Source organism: Pholis gunnellus (genome assembly GCF_910591455.1).
Source record: "Pholis gunnellus genome assembly, chromosome: 18".
NCBI classification, from domain to species: domain Eukaryota; kingdom Metazoa; phylum Chordata; class Actinopteri; order Perciformes; family Pholidae; genus Pholis; species Pholis gunnellus.
Window position 1 is genome coordinate 2,761,396 of NC_136545.1, and position 17,392 is coordinate 2,778,787.

Consider the following 17,392-nt stretch of genomic DNA (forward strand, 5'->3'; position numbering starts at 1 on the left):
TAGAGCTTAAATATAACATCATAAAGTGACATTCTTTGCAGTTGCTCCACCTGATTTACTGGTTGCTCCACCTGACGTTTGCAACTTATTTCAAATGAAACAGGCATCTACTAGGACACTAGCATTAGCTTTTGTTCTTGCTAACAACTTCATACGTATACATTTTAAATAGAATAAAGACATTTATGATAAAATAACATGTTTCTAGTTTTACATTGGTTGTTCCAGCCTGACATGGAAAGTGAACCGCTCTACCTATAAGTTGAAAGTAGCTGTTTTTATCAACATTCAAAAGAGATATAAAAACATTTTCACTCTGCTATAAAGGTCAGTTGAGGTCCTCTTGATGATGCAATATCCTGTTTACTGTTTTGCACTTTAATTTCATAATAAAAGTCCCATCTTTACAGTTGTGCCACCCTGACATTAGAGAACATTCAAATTGCTGGACAACAGTTTTAAAATTATTGCAACAGCTTAAAACTATTGTTTTTTGTGAAAATGTCAACAATAAAAACATGCCATAGTATTTTATTTTTAATGTATTATCATTTAAATACCTTTTTAATAGTCTTAGTCTGTTCATCTGCTAGGACAGGTGCAGCGCCTGACATTTTCAGGGTTTGAGATGCCAAAACATAAAATATTATATATTATTTGATTGTACTGAAAATGAATCAAAACTGGATAGGTTTTATAGAATGAAATGATATATGTCATGAATTGATACAATTATTTTAAAAGGAAATAGTGGACTCGGACACAAAAATATGCACGTCATGTCATTGACCCATTTACCGTTTTACACAGGTTTCTGGCAAAGTCATGATTTGGGCTGCTTTTTAGTGAATTGGGTGGGTTTAAAGTTGTGATTGGGCTGGAGACTGTCAATTTGATCTGGCAATCCTGGCTTTTGCAGTAATGACTAAAACGAGCAGTGGAGTAGTATTGTTGCAAAGCCCAGAGAGCCTGAATAATGTTAATTATGAGTTATGTTTGTAAAAACATAATGAAGGAAAACCAGATTGAGTGATGTTCTGCAGTGTAAATGAAGGAGGTTAGATTTTCCATAAAATGTAATCCATCATTAGGTTTTTCCAGTGTCTAATATGTGTGGTATTCCTTGACTTCTAGTTTATGAGGATAGTTTTCTTGGCGATAGTTAGGGCTATGAGGTTAAAGTAGGCCTATGACTTACAATTTATTAAACAGAAATATTCATTACATAATATATTATTAATAATCACACCATGTCTGAATGTAGACTAAATTATATAATGAGGCTTATCAATTTCACTGTCCATTGCCTGCCCATTAACAATAACAGTGCTATTTTTAAAAGAAATGTTGGATCAACTTATCAAACCTCTTTGAAAGAATGTGTCATACCTAGCAACAGAGTAAACCACACCTCCTCACTAAAGTAAACATTTCTGTCCCTTCCTTGTTCAGTGTTGATCTAAGAAGTTTCCTAAATTAGTCCTAAGATGGGACTCTGTGCTAGAATGTCAGCGTCTTTTTAAATTGTGCCCAATTAGGAGAGAGTGTATGCGGTCGCCTAGAGAAAAAGCACTGCACCCACTGTCTTTTTCTGAGCGCTTCCCCTTTTTTGTGAAGCTGCTTTGAGCACTTCCAGTTGAAAATATTTGAGTATGTGGGTTGCACCCATGAACAATTTGCCAAATCTTCTCTGCCAAAGCCAACAGAGCGGTTTATCAGAGACTACCTCCAGAATTTGTGAGTGGAGAGGATGGAATGGCCTGCCAGCAGTCCTGACCTCAACCCCATTGAACACTTGTGGGATCAGCTTGGGCGTGCTGTTTGTGCCAGAGTGACCAACACAACCACGTTGGCTGACTTGCGACAAATGCTTTTTGAAGAATGGGATGCATCCCACAGCAGTGTGTGAGCAGGCTGGTGACCAGCATGAGGAGGAGGAGCCAGGCTGTCCAATCCACCAAACAATACCAAACAAGAGTCAATGGCAGAATCAGCTGTTTGGCATTGGCAGAGAAGACTTGGCACATTTTTCATGTGCGCAACCCACATACTCAGCTCTGCTGCTCATCCCACAAATGCATGTTCCATTACAAATGTAGCACCATTTGAAAGGGAAATAAACAGGCTTTCCAAAGGTATAAGATTTATTGCCAAGAAGCATCGTTACAACAAAGAAATAATCTACCAAATGCAAATTTCCTTACTTTTTGTGCTATGTTTATGCTATATTACATATTAAATTGCTTGTGTACAATAAAAGAAGTGCTTGTGTAGGTACTGGCATGGCGACAGCTTACCGTTTGATGGTCCTGGAGGAATCCTCGCCCACGCCTTTTTCCCCAGGACAAACCGAGAGGGCGAAGTACACTTTGACTATGACGAGAATTGGACAGTGGGCAACATTGTGGGTGAGTACATTTGAAATAACTTTAAGTAAATGGAGATCTTGTTTTATGTTCTGCCTGTTCACGTGTTCCTACACCTTAGACAGCCTTTCCGGAACCTCCATCTCCACCTACAGTGAAATACTTGCTGCTGTTTTCATTTACTTGTCACTCTTTCAGTTGATCACTCTTTACTTATTCAAACCCTATTTAATTTTGGATTTGATTTAATTGCTTGTAGATGGTTTTAGAATTACGTTTCAGAAGGATCTTAGTGTGTCAAAGCCAGAAATATTTTTTTACCAGTAATAAGAGGTGTTCCACAAAGATTGGTTCTGGGCCATGTCCTGTTTAAAATTCATGTTAATAATATTGACTCTTGTTTAACTGACAGTAATGTCCATGTTTATGTTTTTTTCTAGAGCAAGAGATATTGCTTTTAACAGTCTACACCTATTCACACTGAATGGTAGCAATATTGACAGAGTCACAGAGCATACATATCTAGGTATTTGGCTTGATGAATCCTTTATATTTACATTTAAACATTGTATTGAAAATCTTATCAACAAACTCAGACAACACTTGGATTTTTACGCAGAAACAGATTCAGCTTCCTTTTTAATTGTAGGAAAAGCATAGCTGAGGCTCTATCTGTCCGTCCTAGATTTTGGTGATATAATCTGCAGACGTGCTGCAGCTTCCACCCCCTTAGACTCAGTTTATCACTCTGCCTTCAGATCCCTGTGAGACTCACCCTTGTATTCTTTATGACAAAGTGTCCTCTCTGGCACAGAGATGTGATAAACACCTGTATGTTTTTATCCATAAATCCCTTATTGGACAATCACCACCCAACCAAACTCGCTCTAGTAACTTATCTTATGCTTATTTAATGTCGTATGCTTCAATCCCACAGGTTTATTCTGAACTTGGAAAATCTGCCTTTGGTTTTTGTGCACCAAACACTTGGAATTATCTGCAACATATTCTCAAGCTTGACACTCTCACTACTCCTGGACAATTCAAGACTATTATCTAAAACCACTTTACCGCAATGTGCAATTGTTTTGTTTGTAGGAATTATCTGTATTTCTCGTAATCATTACAAATAAGGTGAACCTCAATACTTTTCAAAGCTTACATTTTGAATGAATGAATAAACTAATGTTGAACAACCTCATTTGAAAACTGCACATCATTTGTGTTCCTCATTTGATTCCGAAAAAGAGTAACAGATTCTACAACTTACTTTAGTGTCACTGTCCCTTTATGCTTTGCTGTCATGTTTAGGCACTGATCTCGCACAAGTGGCAACTCATGAGTTTGGCCATGTCCTTGGCCTGCAGCACTCCCTGGAGCCTGATGCTGTGATGTGTCCTTTCTACAGTGACTCCTACCCTCTGCAGCTCAGCGAGGATGACAAGAGGGGCATCCAGTATCTATATGGGCCCCCTCTGCACGCACAGCCTGAGATGACGGAGACCAATGAGATTGACATTGGAATGGTGAGACAATAATAATGGGGATGGACCTTAGGCCTGTCTTGATGATTATGTTATCGGCGTATCGTACAATATATGAACATGACCCCGAACAATTTTACATTACCAACTTATCATACGATATATGGCCATGACCTTAATCATTTTCACTTAAATCGATATTGCCCGTTGTGTTGTCATACGTGTTTGTTTACATAAGATAACACTTAAGCCAACACGATGACAGAATAAAAAGCAGGGTTTTCCCTACAATTATAAGATTTGGCCATTACGCAGACATTGAACTTTTTTGTTGACAGGGCCTGAGAGTTTAATTTATTTATTATTTTGGTTGTGTGGTTTAATTTTATTTATGTGTTTATTTGTATTATTTATTCAGTATCATTATTAAAAATAATTTAAATACACAGGCAAACTAACAACATCTTCTTCTCCTTTAAAACGTTGTTGTCAAAGCCACCCAGGAGCTGTTGTTAGATGGTGTCCCATATTTATGGTGGACAGCTGTAAATAAAACAAAGTATTAAAAAGAAATATTCACTCTTAAACCAGTTTTGAATGTCTTTTCAGAGCCTAAGTTCCTGTGCATGCCTGTTCCAGCAGTAAGCACACACTCTTATTTTACATGAGTGTACAGACAGAATGTACACTGCTCCCATTACAATGTTCTGGAAACTTCTTGTTGGCAGCTGTGGTGGAAAAAACTATTTAATAGTACAGAGTGAGTCCTATGCTACTGAAATTAAGAAACATTGAGAAAAGAAGTTTGTCTTTAAAGTATTTATTCTCTGCACAGAGAAGGTTCAATCGTCATACAGAATGCAATGCGGTCTGAAGGAGGAAGGGACCCAGAGTGTTGGTTGTGTACGACTTATAAAGGATCTGAGTATAGATTGGGGGTAGGAGGAGTCAGGACATCTGGACAACAGTGACCATTCAGTGGTTAACCAATGAATTGCTAACCATTGACTGGTCCACTAATTGCATCCCCATTCAGTCCCTTATCTAAGCTGACTAAGCATGGCCCTGATTAAGACACACACACAATATTACTCACCGGAGAGGACCCTCACTGACCATGTCTGGCATTCATTTTTATAACTGGGGTTCCTAAAACCTTGAAGTTTTCTCTCACAAGTCAAAAAGGGCCAAAACACTGAGTGGTCTGACAATACAAACAGATAGATTAGCCACAGTGGAAATCTGCCACCACACAGCACAACGTCTATAGTTCCATATTTATGACATTATGAAAGATTAAAGGCATTCCAATCATGTCTTTGTGTCGACCACATTTCGCTAGTGTAATATGACTTTCAAGAGATACGTTCACAGAAATCATTATCGTCTCTTTTAAACTACAACTGAACAAATCATCAACATTTTCAAACAAATTGGTGTTTTGTGACACGTTGATGTTGTAACCGCATTCTTCCGTTGAAAAGACGCTTAAAGAGGTTGACAACCCCACTGTTGGGGTTGTCAACTTCTCAGAACTGTGGAAGGCCGCACGTCTCCCAGCCGTGCCAAAAAAACTCAGCTAGCTCAAGTTATGATCAAAAAGTATTTAATAATTAACAGAAACTAAAACAGTTGCAAACTGAATTACACTATCGATAGAAATATGTTTCATGAAACAGAGATCAAATGAAATTCCCCCACACAGTCCAGCAAAGGCTAGTTATCTGTCCGAAGGTCCCAAGTGATCTGATCTTTGGCCTGAAAATACAGTATCTTATTATTTGAAAATGTCTTATCAGCTTCAGTGATTGGCCGAAATCCATTAGCCCCCTCCTGGTTTCATCCTTCCTGCTGACCACTCCCTGATGACTCGGTGCTGTCGATTCTCTACTTATCACCTCATACGATCATCTTCTAGAAAGCCTCACTCAAATCCCTCTCTCTCCCTCTTGACTACTCTTTACAGTGTTTAATACATACAGTGGCTATACTTTTGGTTTAACACATTCAAAGATTATACTTTTATGGTTTAACACTTCTATAGGTAAATTTACTGTAAACATATAATACCCTCTATAAGTAAACATATTGTGACCTTTAATACATTCTGACCTTTTATTCTTGTGACACTTTTACTCACCACTAGGGGTGCTATTAATTCTACTAAATAATGCTTTTAATACTTAAATTCTTCACACCACCGTTGAAAAGACGTTCAAAATTGGTTTAAAAGTGAAGGTTTTTCACTGACTATTTGAGGAAGTTGATTGAACTTTCACATTTGGACCATATTTCAACGGGATTTGCAAAACTTAAATGTTTCATCCTCCACATTGTGCTAATAATAGTATATCGGCAACGTTTGATCGTCTTCAAATAGTCGGTGAAAAAACTTTTACTTTTGAACCACTTTTGAGACTTCTTTTAAGCGTCACCGTATTTGAAATGTCTTTTGAACCTTCAAAATGCTCACAGTAAAATATGTAGCAATTAAATACTTATTCATAGTAATACATCGACAGTTTACACTTACAGGACAAAGAAGATCATGTGACACAGGCAAAAATGTATTTGTATTTATTAAGCAACAATATAAATAAATACAACTACAATGAAATAGAAAATACACGATTATTGAACAAAATCTCCAATTAATTCTTTAAATGTCGTTGTCAAAGCCACCAAAGAGCTGGTTTCAGGTGGAAATCTGTAACTAAAACAAGAATTAGAAAAATATATTCACTTTTGGAACAGTTTTGAACGTCTTTTCACCGGTGACCATAGTTGTTTTTTAAACGTCTTTTCAACAGAAAGATGCTCACTTGGATATTACACAGTATAATACTTTATATTATTTGCATATTACTGTATGCTAAGCAACAATGTTTTGACCCTCTTCATATTTATACTTAACTTTTGTTTTACTTACTTCCTGCCCATTCAAACTGTGTACAGCTCCTCTTGCTTTCTGTCGTGTATTTTACGTGAAATGGCCTAAAAACTCAATTTTATAACAGCAACAGCCCAAAAAGACAGTTGCCAACATTAACTTACACACATGTTTATGTTTACTGTGGGTCCATGCGGCAGTACGCTATAGGCTAACATGCTAACGCTACAAGCTAGCAGCCTCGCCTTCATCGTGAGCAGCATAAAATTATACTAATGGTGGTAATTTAGGTTTGCATTGTTGGAATAAAGTAGTTCAAGTACTTACAAAGTATGTAGTTAGTATGAAGCCTCACATTTATTCTGTCAGCTCGTTCACTTCGCTCTGAAAATCCGGTACCAGTATCCAGCACAGTGCAACTTTAAAAGTTGTTACTAATATCGTCTCTCTTTCAACCTGCAACTAAACAAACAATATTTTAAAACTAATAGGTCATAGTCGTTCAGACCGAATATCAACCAGTTGTCAACTAGATATCAACGTTGAAATCCCGGTTGGTGCTCACTGGGAGAATTACAATTTCATTGCTCTTTTGAAAGGGTGTACTTGCATTATTACACTATTATGTTATCATTATATATATATAGGACAATGTATTGACCAACAAAATTGGTTGACAGGACAGGCCTAATGGTTTCAAGATTTTACCAGTCTTGTATTGAATACACATATTAGTCCACAGACAAATCTTTCTGCTCTATGTTGTTGTGCCCCAGCTGGACGCCTGCAGAACAAACTTTGATGCCGTTTCCATGATCAGGGGAGAGCTGTTCTTCTTTAAGTCTCGGTATGTTTGGCGTATCCGTGATGGGCAGCTACAAGCTGGCTATCCAGCCTTGGCTTCACGCCACTGGAGAGGCATTCCTGACCACATCGATGCTGCGTATGAAGACAAGTCTGGCAACATCTGGTTCTTCCAAGGTTGGTCATACTTGAAAAGACTACATTTTCTGAAGACAATGTTGTGATCACTGCTGAAAACTTGCGGTTTAAACATTTGAAATTTAAAATGCCATAACAGTTGGAGTCATAGCTCGAATTAGATTTGAAACAATGGGCTACCAAAAGAAGATGAAATGGCACTCAAAATGGGAGTGCTGAAAGACCTCTAATTTTAAGTCAAAGTGTAAGTGCTGGATAAAGTTGTATTTTTTGTTAATCAAAAGTATGGTAAATAATTCAGCTGAAAGTGTCAGTTGAAATTCCTGAAAACATTAGGAGTAAAATGTAATAGTTTAAATTGTGTGTCTCTAAAGAGCTGAACACAAAGGTGATAATCTGGGACCTGAACGGGATTGAAGTGTCAGTTGACATATTTGAAAAAAATGTTGTTTAGATATTGAAGGGGTAGTTAAAGCAGTGAAGAAAACCATTTGTATTTTCATTTAGTTCTCCCCGTCATCAGGATACTACTTTGCCATTAGCTCTGGGAGCCAGCGCAAACCCAAGCACCGACTATGTAGTGGCAGCAACAAAAGGTTTGCTGATTTGGTGAGAAGTCGGGGCAGTCCCTTTGAATCAGACCCCTAGCGCACAGACTAGGCATGGCAGATTTAGCCTTTTAGAATAATAAAATATATTTTGCCATCACAGGGGTCCTGGAAACGGTAGACAAGTACGATTGGCAAGAAGGGCTGCAGTTGAGGTGGTTGCCAAAGAAAGAACTGGTCTGGAAACATAGTCATGAACTTTGGATAGTGACCAAAATAATGGGATTCCTTCATAGCGTGGCTGGGCTCAGCCTTAGGCTACATCCATACTAGTTTTCAAACCAAAACGATCTCCGTCCACACGGCGTTTCAGCATCGTTTTCGAATTGATCTCCGTCCAGACTAACACGCCTGAAAACGAATATCACGTGACTCTTCACGTACACTGGGCATGTGGGTGGGTGTTGATGTGAACAGGAAGTAGATTGGTTGCTTAGTTTAAAAAAAATACGACAGAGTAATAAAGTAGTCTTTAATAATGAAAGGTCGTGTTTGAGACTTAAGATCTTCTCTAAAATCTTCCTCTATGAACTCAAACAGACAGAAGTTTTAAAAGTTTTATTTTTCAGACTTAGTTACAGCGCTGCAGGTCTTGCTCTATCTCTCTCTCTGACACATCACATTTACTTTAAAATCAAAACTTACACGTAACAGTTTACTAGATAATGATCCATAAATGTGGTCAACACACGTCTCTCACTCATTCCCTCGGTTTCGTTGTTGTCTGTTCTCACTCGTAGCTCTGTTGGTGGCTGAAGTCTCTGTCTACTGGAGAGCAATTACTGCTAACTGTGACTTCAGACGTCCGCTCCGTAGGGCTGGTAACGCCGCTGGTCACGTTGCTCACTAATCGCTCCATTAACAGCTGCTTCCTCTGTAAAAATTCATACAAATGCAGAAATATATTTGTGATTTTTTTTTACATTTATATAAATCGTAATTTATTTATGTGTGCTTTGGAATGTATTTGTGAATTGTTCTGCGTGCATTTGTGAATCTTTCTGTATGCATTTGTGAGTCTTTCTGTGTGCATTTGCAATTATTGAGACTGATCTGACCCCATAAGCCGCTGCTCCTTCGCATTGAAAGGGGCCAGCTGAGGTGGTTTACGCCCCTCCTGTACCCCTTAGAAGTTTTCTGGGCATGTCCAACTGGTAAGAAAGAGTTGTTGGGTAGAGGGATGTCTGGAATACCCCTCTATGCCTGCTAACCCTGTGACCCGGCCCCGGATAACCAGAAAGAGATAATGGATGAATGGATCAAGTGCAGATTTAAAACCCCTATACATGGTATTTATTTTTTAATAAGTCAACTGGAAACACTTAAAAATGGAGAAAGAGTTCTCAGCCAACCAACTGAGTAGGTATTCATTAATTTAGCTAGCTAGCTAAGTACAGCTGATCACCTTGTGACAGTTGTGAGACTCTGCTATTTACATTTCTGTGTGAAATCAGGACTTCAAAAAAAAAAGAAGATAAGCTCTGAATTTGGTTGTAAATGTGCCACTGTTATCATTTTAAACTGCATATGTGCCATGTGAAACGGTGAGAAGAAAAATGACAGGACAGAAGATATGTCAGCAACAGTTTTTATTGGTAGGTCTTTCTACTGAACAAATAGTTAAAGAGTAACTTAAAAGCAGGTAAAAATCTTGTTGTTCCAGTGATTTAACGTCTCACCTTGCTGCAGTGAAGTAAACGTGTACTTTAGGGTGTGTCAGTACATGTGACATTACTGCTCTGTGTGGTTACAGGTGCAACTGAGCACACTTCTGTCCACACTCAACTATATCCATCGGTGAAACTAGGTTTGGTCAGAGGTGAAACAGACCTGAACATCTGACCCAGATGTTCAGTTCAGGTATTTTATATAAATCAGTCATAGTAGAACATAATCCACTTAGTGGCAACTCCCACTGTGCAAAAACTGTGGGCTAACAAAATAAAAAATAATCATATTGCTATAGAAGTCAGCTGTATGTTTTGTCCTAAATATGTACAAAGGATATTGACAGTAGTCTATGACATATAAGGTTTTATTTATATCTTTCTACCACACAGGTGACAGCTACTGGGTGTTTGATGCTGAAAGGAAGATTACAGGACCAGATTCAGTGCGGCAGTTGGGTCTTCCTGTTACAGATATCCAAGCAGCTTTGAAGTGGGAAGAGGACCACGTCGAGAAAGTCTACATCTTCAAGTTGGCTTCCTACTGGCCCTTCAATCCTCAAGTGAATCGAGTAGATGATGTTCATCCTCGCAGCATGCACAAGTGGAGAGGAGTGCCCGGCCATATTGATGCAGCCTTTCGGGACCTATATGGTGAGAACAGGGACCAGGAAAAGGCTACATTTGAACTTCCACATTATTTCCTTTGCCTCTGGCCTAGCGACTGGTAAAAGTCCACAGTTGACTGTTGCCTTCTCTTGCCCTCTGACAGGCTACGCCAATTTCCTGAGTGGGCTGCACTATTGGAAGTTTGACCCTACGGCGTTGAAGGTGCTAGAAGGCTACCCCCGCAGCATCGGCATGGATTTCTTTGGCTGTTCTGCCTTTCTGTCTAAATAAGTTCATACACATGCATCTACTAAACTTGTGAATAGCAGTGGATGGATTTTTCATCTTAATTCCCCCATACAGAACATTCTAGCTATTTTGGAAATAAATGTAAGGCTGATGTATTTCAGTAAGATAACTCAAAACCCATATAAATACATGACATTTTGGCCAAAGTCACTGCCAGCTGCACCACATTTTTTTAACAATGAATTTGCATATGAAAATGCGTAAAGTTTACGCTTCACAGTAAGGGGTACAACATGTTGAGTAGTTACCAGGGAACAAATGAGGAACTCAAGAGGAGCTAAATTGAGCATTAGTTAATGAATAGCACCTAATCAAATTGTATATCGTATCAAATAAGTAAATAATTAATTAATTGACAATTGAGTGAGGAAGACGTCGGGAATGACTCGATAATAGATGAAGCATTAATAAGTATCTAGTAATTCCTAATGGAGGACTATATTGTAGTATTTTTTTCCCATTAAAGTTTTTCTTTTCCGATGTGAATATCCAAGGACAGAGAATGTTGTACGCTGTACAGATCGTAAAGCTCTCTGAGGCTAATTTGTGATATTGGATACACTGCTATCTTATAATCTTCACATGTGGTGTTGTCCTATAATTTCTGTTTGCCATATGTACTGTATGTTTACTGGGCCACTAACAGGGCTTTATGGCTGGTGTATGCCTTTATAGTTTTTTTTTATTGGATTAAATCCAAGGTGGGAGAAATTAGAAAAAGACTTGAACTTTGATGTCGCCCTCCAGCCAGGAAACCCCCCTACTGTGAGGAGAGCAGTCGGCACAGCTCCAGGAGACGAACACCGAGTCAAGTGCCACAGCAACTCAGAGTCAGCCAGGAAAACCCCGAGCGCAGGGAGTCACAGCTGGCTGGTGGAGCGCTGGGTTTGACCTGAGTAACAGCAGCAACAGAAAGTCTGCTGATCTGGCGGAGACCAGACTCCCGGTGCTAGGTTTTGCACTGGCTGAATTCGAGCTCCTCCCGCCCAATCAGTCTCCTGGTCAGATCTTACATCTTGCACCTTTAAGTAATGATTAGTTAATACATATCTGTGAATTGATTATACTGATCACTTTCTTCATGAGTCTTTCCTGAGACTCTATACCAGCTGCTGAGTGGCACAAAGCTAACGACGCATAAATTACAAATTTCTTTACCATTAGTTACTGTTTTTGTACCCCCCCCCAGTAAAGTATATATACATAATGCTGAGTATTTACCAGTTAGTCCCTTGTTACTTCATCATTACCTCATGACTACTCACTCTTTTTGCCTCCCGACCACCAAATCAAGGGATACATAGTACTAACTAGTTGCGAAGTAGTCCGTCATTAATTTATCATTATCATTACAATTAGTCAATTAGTTCCTTGGGCAACTGTGGCTCAGTGGTAGAGCAGGGTCGTCCTTCAATCAGAGTATCAGCGGTTTGATCCCCAGCTACTCTAGTCCATGTCGATGTGTCCTTGGGCAAGACACTTAACCCCAGATTGCTCCCGTAGCTGTGCCTACGGTATGTGAATGTTCTATGAATGTTAGATAGTCCTGATGGGTATAAAATGTTTGTATTGTATTTCAAGCATCAGAAACAAAAACTGAAAAGAGTGAACCGTGGATGTGAGTCGGGCATACAAACCCAATATAGCAGTAGTATGGGAGGCAAGGTTAATTGCTATATTAGGTTCAGTTTCCCCACACTTCAATATCTATTTATATTTCAGGGAAATTGGCTATTTTGTGTTCACGTCACCTTTTTATTTTAATGCACAGAGGATTTTTGAGTAATTTTGAACAGGCACATTTGCAGTAACCTACTTTCTCTGACAGGCCCCACCTACTTCCAGCAGAGCCAACAGAGCGCTTTGCTACTAACATCCACGGTTTATTCAGACACACAGCGACAGTCTTTTCAAAGTGTCTAAACGTGTTTAAATGGATTAAAGACAACATAAAGGTATTGATTGTTGCTTGGGGCCAGCAGATGGACAAGTTGAAATGATCTGATCCCTTATTTAGCCTCAACACTAACTGTGTCAAACAACAACTGAGATGCTTCCATTTTAACGCTTCTTTTAAAATGTCTTTTACATGTCCCTCAATTTTATGAAAGTGCAATACTAGATCACAAAAACAGTAATTAATGGTAAACTATTCAGTAATTAATGAGTCTTTAAAAGATTTGTGCGGCTCAGCAGCTGCTTCAGAGTTAATTAGGAATCCCTATCTGCGGCCTTTGACACTGGTGATCACAGTATTTTAATTGGACATCTTAAAAATTGGGTTGGCATGTCAGACTTGGTTTTGATTGGTTCTGTTCTCAATGTTCAGAAAGGTCATACTGTGGGGAAATTGGGACTTATCAATCTGCTTCAGTACTGCTAAAATATGGAGTTTCACATTAATTCATTCTTGGCTATTTTCCATCTACATACTACCACTTGATAATATTAAAACACATATCAGTTCCCATTTCAATAGTGATTATATCTTTCCTTTGACACTAATCAATCAATCAAACAACCTCCACTTGGGCATTGCAGATATCAATAACTGATCAACAGTTAAACTAATAGCCAGGTCCAACAGGAGAGAACACATCATACCTGTTTAAAAATCACTTCATTGTCTCCCAGTCGTCTTAGAGTGGATTTTGAAATCTTAATGATCCCTTGTGTAGGGTTATCACCAGAATACATATCTGACCTCCTGACTTCCTACGAGCCTGAATGCAACTTGAGATCCTCTGGTAGACCATTCCTGGTCAAACCTTAAAACTAAAGGTATCTGGGCCTTTTCTGTCTGGTCCCCACAGTCAAGGAATGACCTGCCGGAGGAGAACACATTGTATTCTTTTAAGTTATTGTCAAAAACTCATTACTTCAGACCTGCTTTTTAGAAGCATAAGGAGTTACTCATTAACTAATGGTTCACTATTAGTGAGTTTCTCATTCGTTCCTCATTTGGTCCCTGGTGTCCCTTATTGTAAAGTGCTACCAGAATATCAATTGGATTGGATGTTAATTTGTGATGAGAACATACATCTGAAGACAGCTGGTGAAAATTGTGGCTGGTGGTGAAATTGAGTCCTGACAAAGCTTCTTCCCCAGGCTTTGGTCCCAAAATTTGTTCACGTTTAAAGAGCAACTCCACTCTAAATCTAAGAGGAGCCGCACTGCTGCCCTGACCTCTGTGGGTTGAAAGGTCTGTAGTGATGCCCTATAGTGCCATATGAAATGTGCTGTATTGTAATGGTTGTGTAATGACCCACCAGAAGTTGGCAGTGCAAGCAGAATTACTTGAGTGGCAGCAAGTTAAGCACATTTTAGAGTTTTAAGGCTTTAGTATGCCTTATCTTCACCCCTTTCCCAACTATCACTATACTATGGTTTACCATTTCATTGTTCACTCCCATGGCATTACACACAGAAGAATACTCTGCAGTTTTGGAGACATACAATTTACCTCTGGCCTTACATATCTACATATCTTGGCCTTTTTGTAAATTCCGAAACCACTTAATCTGAGTTGTGCTTTGACCGCTTCCTCAGTTTCCTTTGATTTGAGTCGGTATGTTCTTGTACTTGCAGCTTTCTGTTGCCACCTCAACCGCTGACCATTTAGCTCTGCAGACATTATGTAAACAAAAACAGAAAGGTACTCGCTGAATTTTGGGAGGCAAATTATTTCTCAACAAGAAATCAGGAACAGTAAGGAAATCATTAATTTTTGCTGATGCAGCATTGTAAAAATGTATTTAAATAGTTATCCTGGCACTGACTGCGGTAAAGAGTTGTGTTGCTTTGTGTACTGGAGGTGACCGGTCACAAATGAAACAGGAGATTGATATCTATTGACAGAACTGGAAATCAACTCTGAGTGAATTTGAGCATGCTTATTCCTCTAAATTACTGCATGTAAATGAATGAAACAGAGTACATTTCGAATATTGAAGGTGCTATTTAAAGTTCTTCAGGCAAGGTCAACCAGTACCTCATATATTACACAAATCTTTTGTTTTCACTGTTCAATGTATTCTTTTTGTGCATTTCACAGAGCCATACAACAGTCATTATGTGTTGAAGAGCTTTGTCTCAGTTCTCTGATTGTTATTGTGTGTCTTCATGAGTCTGTATCATTTTAAAAAGAATAATAACCACATTATAATTGGCTGACATGATAAAGTTTTCGAGTATAAATCATGTTTTTATCCTAATCAGAGAAATGAGACAGAACTTCACTATGGTTTGACATACTGTATACTTTTTTATGGATATTATATTTGGTTATTTGTATTCAAGGTGTTACTGTTTGTAGTCAGTGCATGACACAGATTATTGCATTGACTTATAGAATACACTGTGGTGTGTATATTCAATTGTGTCAGTCAGAATATGTATTTGATATGTGAATACATTTGTTTCTTTCATTTTGTTACAATAAAACCATCTTTTACTATTTCTGCAAGTAATATATTACATGTTAGCAATTTTCATTTAGAGCAGTGATTTTTCTCAGGCAGGAGGGAGAGAAGTGAGGCAGAGATACCCTGAGGTGAAAGGGACAGGTAGAAAGCCATTGGTACCTTAAAGGCTGACCCGAATGCTTCGAAGATGCAACCATTGCCATGGCAATCGACGTCCAGATATTAATCTCTTAGCTCGTAGCTCCGACGTGTGGCTGGAAGTCCCTGTCGCACTGGAGAGCATTTATAAGTTTGTTCTTTCAAGGTTTATTTGTGAACTTCACAATAGTTGTGCAGAACAAAATAAGCATAGATAAAAAAGGAAAGTCCTCCATTTTATGTTCATATGCCTTCCTCAAATGTCTTTGAGGTTCCCTAATGATTTCCACAATAACTCTGGTGAGGCTGCTTCCTGTTTTTATGTCCCAAAACTGTGGAATAAAGAAATTAAAAACAGAAAAAAACATTTTCTATCTTGGCTCGGGGGTTCTCTGGTTTCTTCTAGTTTCAGGATTAAGGAACAAAGTATGACGGTGCAGACAGGTTGCCAAAGTTTACATTTAATAAATGCAGTGCAATTCTGTTTTAACGTGTGCAGCAAAAAAAGCACCAAAACATAGAGGATGGCTCTTTACACGTCCATGGCACCAGAATCAAAATCGACCTGCAGTCAGACCTCCGCAAGGAGGTGGAGAGCTGCCCAGCAGCATCATCTCCTCTTCTGGCCAGGAGAAAATCAGAACTTCTCAGCCAGCACCAAGCTGCTGGAGGCTGTATTGGTGGGCCTGCTCGAGGGAAGGGAGGCATGGGAAAACTAGGAATGCGCGTGAAGACTGTCAGACCCTGCTGCAGTTAATTAAGGAGTTTTCTAAAATGAAAGTAGTAACTGGCTCCTGCTATCCTCCTTTAGGGAGGGACCTATTATATCAATCTTATATTTCAGATTTTTTTTCATGCTAATCTGTTATTGGCCAAAACACGTAAAAATGATGCTCAAAGGGAGGATGACCTGCCTTGGGTTGTTACTAATAAACAATCAGAATACAATTGACATATCGTCGGTCCAATGATGATTTACACACTCATGTACATACAGTGGTTAATTCTTTACCACTGTATGTACATGAGTGTGGAAAAACTTCCAGTAAAGAAATAGATGAATACAGTAGCACAGGGGTGGCCAACCAGTCAGAGACCAAGAGCCACATTTTTTACTGTGTTACCGCAAAGAGCCACATCATACACATGGGCACACATGAACATCACCCTATCCCTTCCTCACACACACACATACCTTTGCTCAGCCAGATTTATTGTAAATGTCACACACCAACATGATAATGACAGAAATTGACTCCTAAGACCACAGGCCAGTCATTTTCAACAATGAACATTGTGTGCACTGTCTCACACAGACAAACTCTCAGTTCAACCAAGTCCACAAACAAAAATATAATAATTTACAATAGTGTTTTTCTTTTACTATGCATGTTACTTAGTGGGACTTCCCTGCATTCCTTGCCTTGAACAATCCTCTTCAAATCTGGCTTGTATTCCGTTGTTGCCACTCGAAGCAATTCTTTCACATGGGTGTCAGTCAGAACAGATCGATGCTTTGATTTCACGTGTTTCAGGGTAGAAAACACAGACTCGCAGACGTATGTTGACCCAAACATTGACAGTATCTTAAGCGCAGCCCGTTTGACATTGGGGTATTTTTTCATTGGCACACTTTTCCAGAACTCAATGGTCCCTTCCCTTAAAGCAGGTTTGAGTTGGTCCTCCTCACAAAGATCGATCATCTCCAACTCAGCCGCATCCTCATCTGTGACTAGCGGGGCTTTCAAACAGTCCGTCTCGGCGTTAAATGGGTCGACGAGGAACGTAATCTGTGGCCGCAACATGCGCGTTTGACGAAAATAACGTATTTCACTCAAGCGAAGCGAACACGCACATTAAAAAAACACAAATACAAACTTCGATATGAACGTAAGAGCCGCATGAAACCGGGCAAAGAGCCGCATGCGGCTCGGGAGCCGCGGGTTGGCCACCCC

The 17,392-nt window shown here is 39.1% G+C and overlaps 1 protein-coding gene across 1 annotated transcript in view; it reads left to right on the forward strand.

The window, feature by feature from the left end:
- LOC306710586 (stromelysin-3-like) overlaps window positions 1-11,170 on the forward strand; it is a gene marked incomplete at its 5' end in the record, with an annotated part of 31,074 nt that extends 19,904 nt beyond the window's left edge. Inside the window, 5 exons of the mRNA XM_079179225.1 lie at window positions 2,275-2,408; window positions 3,678-3,892; window positions 7,517-7,721; window positions 10,351-10,611; window positions 10,730-11,170. Of these exons, the coding sequence (XP_079035351.1) occupies window positions 2,275-2,408; window positions 3,678-3,892; window positions 7,517-7,721; window positions 10,351-10,611; window positions 10,730-10,857 (943 nt within the window). The 3' untranslated portion in view covers window positions 10,858-11,170. The remainder of the gene's footprint in view (window positions 1-2,274; window positions 2,409-3,677; window positions 3,893-7,516; window positions 7,722-10,350; window positions 10,612-10,729) is intronic.
- Window positions 11,171-17,392: the final 6,222 nt, after the last annotated feature.